At 56.7% G+C, this 7,716-nt stretch overlaps 1 protein-coding gene across 1 annotated transcript; it reads left to right on the forward strand.

The window, feature by feature from the left end:
• Positions 1-5,421: 5,421 nt before the first annotated feature.
• Positions 5,422-7,409, forward strand: LOC117880377 (solute carrier family 22 member 6-A-like; the record flags this gene model as incomplete). The annotated part of the gene is given in 3 exon segments (XM_034776499.1): positions 5,422-5,465; positions 6,779-6,887; positions 7,206-7,409. Coding segments are annotated over 2 exon segments (230 nt in total), but the record flags the coding sequence as incomplete, so codon positions are not given.
• Between the last annotated feature and the right edge of the window lie 307 nt (positions 7,410-7,716).

The following is a 7,716-nucleotide window of genomic DNA, read 5'->3' on the forward strand; positions in this document are numbered from 1 at the left end:
TGCACTGTGGGATAGCTCCCGAGGCCAATACCATCGAATTGCGGCCACACTAACCCTAATTCGAATTGCTAAAATTGATTTTGGCGCTACTCCGCTCGTCGGGGTGGAGTACAGAAATCAATTTAAAGAGCCCTTTATTTTGAATTAAATGGCGTCGTTGTGTGGACGGGTGCAGGGTTAATTCGAATTAAGGCTGCTAAATCCTAATTAAAGTCGTAATGTAGACCAGGCCTAAAAGTCTGATTATAGGAGTAACCACATTACCCTCCGCTCCTCCCACTCCCAACACCCACCCCAGAGGGCTGGAAGAGAACCTGTCCTGCTGCTGCTGGATGTCACAGCGTGTGGGGGAGTCAGGGTCCTGCACCCCGTACTTCCTGCAATTCACCATGACTCTCAGCCAGCCAGTAAAACAGAAGGTTTATTAGACAACGGGAACACAGTCAAAGCAGAGCTTGTAGGTATGGAAAACAGGACCCCTCAGTCTGGTCCGTCTTGTGGGGAAGGAAGCCCAGACACCAGTGCTGGGCCTCCCTCTATTTCCACAGCCAGCTCCAAACTGCAACCCCCTCCAGCCCCTCCTCTGTCCTTTGTCTCTTTCCCCAGGCCAGGAGGCCACCTGATCTCTTTGTTCTCCAACATCTTGAGTTGGCACCTCGCAGGGGTGGGGCTCAGGCCATCAGTTGCCAGGAGACGGTGTGTCAGCTATTCTCTGTGCAGACAGCATCACACCTGCCCTCTAGGGCTCTGCAGCAATCACACAGCCTTATCCAAGCACCTAGATCACGGGTAGGCAACCTATGGCATACGTGCCAAAGGCAGCACGTGAGCTGATTTTCAGTTGCACTCACACTGCCCAGGTCCTGCCACCGGTCTGGGGGGTGCGGGGGGGGGGAGTTCTGCATTTCTGCAAGCCCACCCACTTCTAAAGGCCCCTCCCCCAGCTTAGCGGGAGGGACCACTGGATCCAGGAACCAAGTAATCTCTTGGGACAACTAATGAAAAAACAGGGAGTGAAGTGAGGGTCAAAGGTTCAAAATAAGGGTGCCAGATGGGGACACCAAGCAGAGAACCCCAGACAGCGCCCACTGCTCCTCAAAGGTGTCGAGGGAGCCAGTGGACGCTGCCCAGTGGAACTCTGCCCGGAGACGTGAGACCAGGGAGGTACGGAAATAGGCCCCACAGTCGCAGAGCACCCCCTCTCCAACAGCCTTTCCCTGGTATTATAGATGGTAAGCTGGGCTAAAGCCAGGAGGAGGTTGACGAGGAGGTCTCGCGACTTAGTGGGGCCATGGATAGGGTGTGCGTAAATGAACAGGTGTGGGGAAAAGTGCAGCCAGAACCTCAACAAGAGGTTCTGAAGGAGCCGGAATAGGGGCTGCAACCTGGCGCACTCGAGGTAGGCGTGCGCCAGGGTCTCCCTCACGCCGCAGAATGGGCAGGCCTCAGGAATAAGGGTGAACCGCGCCAGGTACATGCCCGTGCTCATGGCTCCGTGAAGGAGCCGCCAACCAATGTCCCCGGCGGGCCTTGGGACTAAGGTAGAATAAAGGCTGGCCACCGGGGCTCCTCACCCTCCACAGGTAGTAGGTAGTCCCGCCATTTAGTGTCAGGGCGGGACGCGAGGGTGAGGAGATGCAACGTGTGGAGCACGAGCGTGTACAGATGGACTCTGGGCGCGGTTCGAAACCGGACCGGCTGCAGAGCGTGCAGCCGGCTCGGAGCATGGCAGCAGCGGAGCCGGGGGGGATCGCAGAACAGAGGCCCGATAAAAAGGTCCGGAGGGCCCGGGGTGAGGGGTGGGCCGGGAACGCCCTCTCGCAGGGCCCGCCATAGGAAGCTGAGAGAAGGGGGCGACAAGGCAGCGCCCACCTCCTGGAATACACGCAGAGGGGTCGCAAGGGTAGAGACCCCCAGGCGCCGGCCAATTGCGCGGGGATCCACCCAGTCCCCCCGGCCTAGTCCAGGAGGTCTCCGACCCTGGTGGTTTCTGCCAGGACCAACCTCCGGCTCACCGAGGGCAACTCTGCCACCTGTACACGGAGATCAGGGTTGTGCAGCAGGGGCTCCGCGAGGAGGTCCCCGCCCTCGGTGGCCACAATGGACCTGGTCACCGAAAAAAGCTTCCAGGTCCGGAGGAGGTCCCGGTAGAAGACCGGCAGCTCCGAGAGGTCTTGCGGAAGACCTCTCGGGTGAGGAAAAAGGAGCTGCCGGTCGTATCGGAGCCCTCGGAGGCGGCGGAGGAAGGCGTGTGCTAACGTGCTCCACGCCGGACTACCTGCACCATAAAGGAGCCTCTGCAGGGCCGGGAGGCAGAACACATGGACCTGGCTATGAAGGCAGACCAGGCCCTGTCCTCCCTCCTCCAGGGGGAGACTCAGAACCCCTGCAGAGACCCAGTGCAGTCCCGGCCACAAAAACTCCAGGGCCGTCCTCTGGAGCCTGGCCAGGATCCCCGGAGCCAGGCTCAGGGTGTTGAGCCGGTGCCAGAGCATGGACAGGACGAGCTGGTTCAGCACCAGTGCCCTCCCTCGCAGGGAGAGACACCGGAGCAGTCCTGTCCATCTCCGCAGCTGCTCACCTACCCTGACCTCTAAATCCTGCCAGTTCTCCGGCGGAGAAGGATGCGTGGCGGAAAGGTAAACGCCGAGATAGAGCAGCGGACCCGCGCCCCACCGAATGGCTTGAAGCGCGGGTGGGAGGGAGCTCGCCTGCCACCCATCCCCGACCACCAGGCCAGAGCTCTTGACCCAGTTGACCCGGGCGGAGGAGGCCGCCGAGTAAACGGCCTGGCAGGCCTCCATGCGCACCAGGTCGCCCGGGTCCTGGACCATGAGGAGCACGTCGTCGGCGTACGCCGACAGGACAAGCCGCAGCTCCGGCTCCCGAAGCACCAACCCCGCCAACCTCCGATGGAGGAGGCAGAGGAAGGGCTTGATCGCCAGAGCATACAGCTGGCCCGAGAGGGGGCACCCCTGCCGTACTCCCCGCCTGAAGCTGACCGGCTCGGTCAGGGTCCCGTTGAGCCTGACCAGACACTCCGCCTCAGCGTACACCACCTGGAGAAAACCTACAAACTGGGGCCCGAAGCCGAACGCTCGCAGAGTGCCCAGGAGATACCCGTGGTCCATCCTGTCGAACGCCTTCTCCTGGTCCAGGGACAGGAGGGCGAACGACAGACCATCCCTACGCCCCAGCTCTAATAGGTCCCGGACCAAGTACAGGTTATTAAAGATACTCCGGCCCGGGACGGTGTAAGTCTGGTCGGGATGGCCCACGTCCACCAGCACAGACCCCAGCCGCAGCGAGATGGCCTTCGCTACGACCTTATAGTCCGTGCTGAGGAGCGAGACGGGACGCCAGTTCCGTAAATCGCGGAGGTCCCCCTTCTTCGGCAACAGGGCGAGCACGGCTCGCCTGCACGAGAGAGGGAGGACCCCGCTTTGCAAGGACTCGGCCCAGACGGCGACGAGGTCTGGGCCAAGGACGTCTCAGAACACGCGGTAGAACTCCATGGTCAGCCCGTCCATGCCCGGAGATTTGTTGGTGGGCATGAGATGGAGGGCTTCCGAGAACTCGGCCAGAGAGAGAGGCAGCTCCAGCCGGTCTCGGTCACCTGTGTTGACCCCCTGTAGTGAGGCCGTGTGGCTCCCCACCGCCCCGGACGGGGACAAGCATCTCTGGACACCAAAGTGGGCGGAGCCAGCAAACCCTGTGCCTGCCCTTCAAAGTTCAGGGTGCAAGACAGGAAGTATAAAAGCCCGACCCCAGAACTCACTTGGCTTTCAGCCACCGGAGCGACCAGACACTTGTGGCATAGCTCCCGGTGGGGAGACTACAGCTATCGGCAGCCGACCCGAGGACTGGTCAGACCAGGCAACGCCTGATGCTAGCCTGAGCCCAGAGATGCTGCCAAGCCTACCGCTCGCCCATTACCCCGAGGAACTGCCAAGCCTATTGCTCGCCAGCTATCCAGAGGAGCCCATGGTGTGTGACCCCATGGAGGATGCCGTCTGGACCCAGGTACCTCTAAAGGGAGAGATAGGAAGTAGCCCGGGGGCAGCCTACCCGAGTCTGACTGCAACACTGCCAGAGCCAATGTCAGTGTGTTGCGGTCAGGATCCCCACTGACACAGCAGCGGGTCTTCTGCTGCTGATAGGGCCCCGGGCGGGGATGCAGTGGTGTGGGTGGGCCTGCATCCCCCCTGTCACCCACCTCACGGGTGACAGTCTCTTCCTCTTCCCGGCTAATCAGAGCCAGGAGACTGGGGGGTTGCTGTTAAACCTCTTTGCTCAGCTCCTCCCTGAGGGCCTGAGCTAGTGACTGCTGCACAGCCAAGCTAATTCCCCAACACACCTGACCAAAGTAGCGAGGTGGTCTGGCTCTCCGCCGCCCCGGAGGGGGGATGAGCCCGGCCAACCAGCCTACACGACCCCATCGAAGTTGTGGGTCACATCACTGACCTTGGCTCTGCAGGAGAAACATTTGACTATCCTTTTTCAACAGGTGGTTCGCAGAATCTGCCCGCTGGCTGGTTCTGGCAGGTAAAGCTGACAGAGCAGTGAAGGTGCTCCAAAGGGTCCCCAGAGTGAATGGGAAACGGGAAGAAGGGGAGAAGATTACCACAGAGGTAAAGAGACCCAATGGAGTCTTTAATGAAGGGCTTGATCCTCAGGTGGTCTAAACGGACACAACTCCACTGGAGTCATTCATTTACACCAGCTGAGGATCAGGCCATTTAACTTTTTAACCTATCAGAGGACATAGAACTAGGGCCTGTCCCACCAGATTTCTAGCACGGGGCAAAGGCGATTGAATAAAGCCTGATTTCAACAGAGAGCTGGCACAGCCCTGGCTTCCTCCCTTGCTCCAAAGTGACATTAACTTAGTCCCCTGTGGATATTTGTCCATGGTATAAAACCAGCACATCCTGTCACACAACTGCCAGTCTGGGCTCAGAGGAGGCCCAGGGCTGGGATAGCACCTGCGGCTGTGGCTCAGGATTGAGGGGCACTGGCAGAGTGAGGGGGGGGTTCGAATAACGGGGGGAGGGGGAGAGCTATGTGACTGAGCTCTGATCTTAGTTGTGTCCTCTTGGTGCTACCGTAATATACTAATTAATAGTACCAATAATACCAGGCCTGTATGGTCAACGCATGAGGACTCTATATCCCATCACAAGTAGGTCTTGTTGAACTGAAACCTGAGGTCCATGGAAGTTTGCCTCAGTAAGGAATGACTAGCTACCGTTTGCCAGAGCAAGGAGCCATTGGCAGGTCTTGTGTTGTCATAGCTGAATCCATGGGGCTGTCATGTGCTTCCCGACTGACCCTTTTGTTTCCTACTAGATCCTAAAATCCCAAATGCAGAAGGAACTGTCAACAGTGAAGTCCTCCTACACGATCTCGGACCTGGTACGCACGCCTGCCATACGCCGGATATTCTGCTGCCTCTCAATTGTGTGGTAAGAGCACTTCTTCCCTTCGGCCCTGATCCTAAATCTGGGTTCAAATTAGGATTGGCAGATCCAGTATCGATAACCTTATTCCATTTCTGAGCATAGATAATCCACAGATTTTGGACATCTGTCTGCCTAAGGGTTATTCATCCATGCTTCAATCCATCCCTAGACATACACAGATCTGTCTGTCTATCTTATGTGTCTATCTAGCTCTTATCTGTCAGGTTCTTCTCAGGTCTGTGGGTTTTCTCTCTAAAGTTGGTGCATTTTAGGTCCCTTTGTGTGTCCATTCAGTCCTGGGCATCTCTGCTTTGAATAATGCCCCCGCGCTCTGTTGCATCACTGCACACACCAACCAGAGCACCCGCAAGCATTAGACTAAAAGTTCCCCTGGCCAGCTCTACCCTGTTCACAGGGCTGGCACAAGGGCCTAGATAGCGCTCAAGTCCCATTTAGATTGGGTTTAAGTTGTGACTAGGCCTGGAGCTAAATCTCACCAGGCTGCACACTCAACAAGACGCTCACTCATCCCTTTGCCTCTCTCTCTCTACGGTGAATGGCAGGTTCTCTACCAATTTCTCCTATTACGGGCTGGCCATGGACCTGCAGAACTTTGGCATCAGTATCTACCTGATCCAATTGATTTTTTGGAGCGGTCGACTTCCCAGCCAAAGTGGTGGTCACCATCTCCATGTCCTACATTGGGTGCAGGGTCACGCTCTCAGCCTTCCTCCTCCTGGCTGGGCTTGTCATCATCGCAAAAATCTTTGTGCCCAGAGGTGGGTTTGGTCCAGTCCACATATGGCAATGCTTAGCGCATAACCACCAAGACATGTCAATGGGTCTAAAATAACTCAAAGAGTAATTGACTCCCTCAGTATGCATCTCTCTCATTCTCTCTCTTTCTCTATCTATCCATCTACATATGTAACGGCCTATTTATCCATCCATCCATCCATCTACATAACCACCTATCCATGTATCCAAATACATAACCACTTATCTATCTCCATACACAGCCATCTATCTGAATAGACCTGAGTTAGGCATGGGTGAGGTCAGACGGGAAGAGGACAAAACAATCAAGATGAGAGATGGAGGAGATTCCTACCCATTGGAGAGAGGGGAAAGGCCAGGTCTTGGAGAAGTGACGAAGGAAGAAAGAGCAGGGTTGGGGATATGCCAGGCGAAGCAGGGCAGAGGAGAAAGGCTGCCAAGGTTACAGTGCTGGGATGCAGAATGGAAGATAGGCACGGGAGAGCTCAGAGTTTGGAACAGGGTTCTAGCCCTGGATTCTCCTTGTCCCCTCTTTGCAGAGCTGCAGATAGTCCGCACATCACTGGCTGTGATTGGGAAGGGATGTCTCTCAGCTGCCTTCAACTGCGTGTTTCTATTCACAATGGAGCTCTACCCAACACCGATCAGGTAAGATGCTGCATTTCCAACTGACCCTTACTGAACCCTGCACCCAATTCCTTGCAGCACAGCGCCCCCTAGCATGGCACTGCAGCATTGTAGTCAGCACTGACTGAGAGGGGAGAGTATACCCCTACTGAGCCCCCACCCTGCTCCCTGCAGCACAATGCCCACTAGTGCCATGCTCAGGCATTGGGGTCAGCACTGGCTGCGAAGGGTGAGCAGCACATCCTGCTGGGTCACTATTTAGCATTCCCAGCAGGTCTGCCCACCCAGTACTGAGCTAATCCTTCCCTGTTCTGGATGGTTATTTCCCTGCAACGCCAGGCAGACCGGACTGGGCTTTGGCAGCACCATGGCCCGGGTAGGAGGTATTGTGACTCCCTTGGCCAAGATGTTGGATGAATACTTCTCCTTCCTGCCGCCAGTCGTCTACGGTGCTGCCCCAATCATCTCTGGCACTGTGGCCAGCTTCCTCCCGGATTCTCACAACCAACCACTGCCAGACACTGTGGAGGAGGTGGAGAGCAGGTTGGTCTAGTGGGGGGGTCTCCCCTCTCTTCCTGTCTGTCTGACACCTGCGGACAAGACAGGGCTTGGACTCCAAAGGCCTAAACACTCAGTTGGTGCTTGGGATCAGCCCTGTCCCCACCCAGCCGCAAGGCAAATTGTGCAGAGAGTTGTTGTTATTTGTACGACTGTAGCACCCAGGTGTCCAGTCATGGCCGTGTACCCTGCTCTGCTAGGTGCTGTACAAAGGGTTTCCGGATCATCCTCTATCCACTGACTGATTCCAGTGAGTGGAAAGAGACTGGGCATGTATGTTGAAAGATAGGTA

Source organism: Trachemys scripta, chromosome 7, assembly GCF_013100865.1.
Source record: "Trachemys scripta elegans isolate TJP31775 chromosome 7, CAS_Tse_1.0, whole genome shotgun sequence".
NCBI classification, from domain to species: domain Eukaryota; kingdom Metazoa; phylum Chordata; order Testudines; family Emydidae; genus Trachemys; species Trachemys scripta.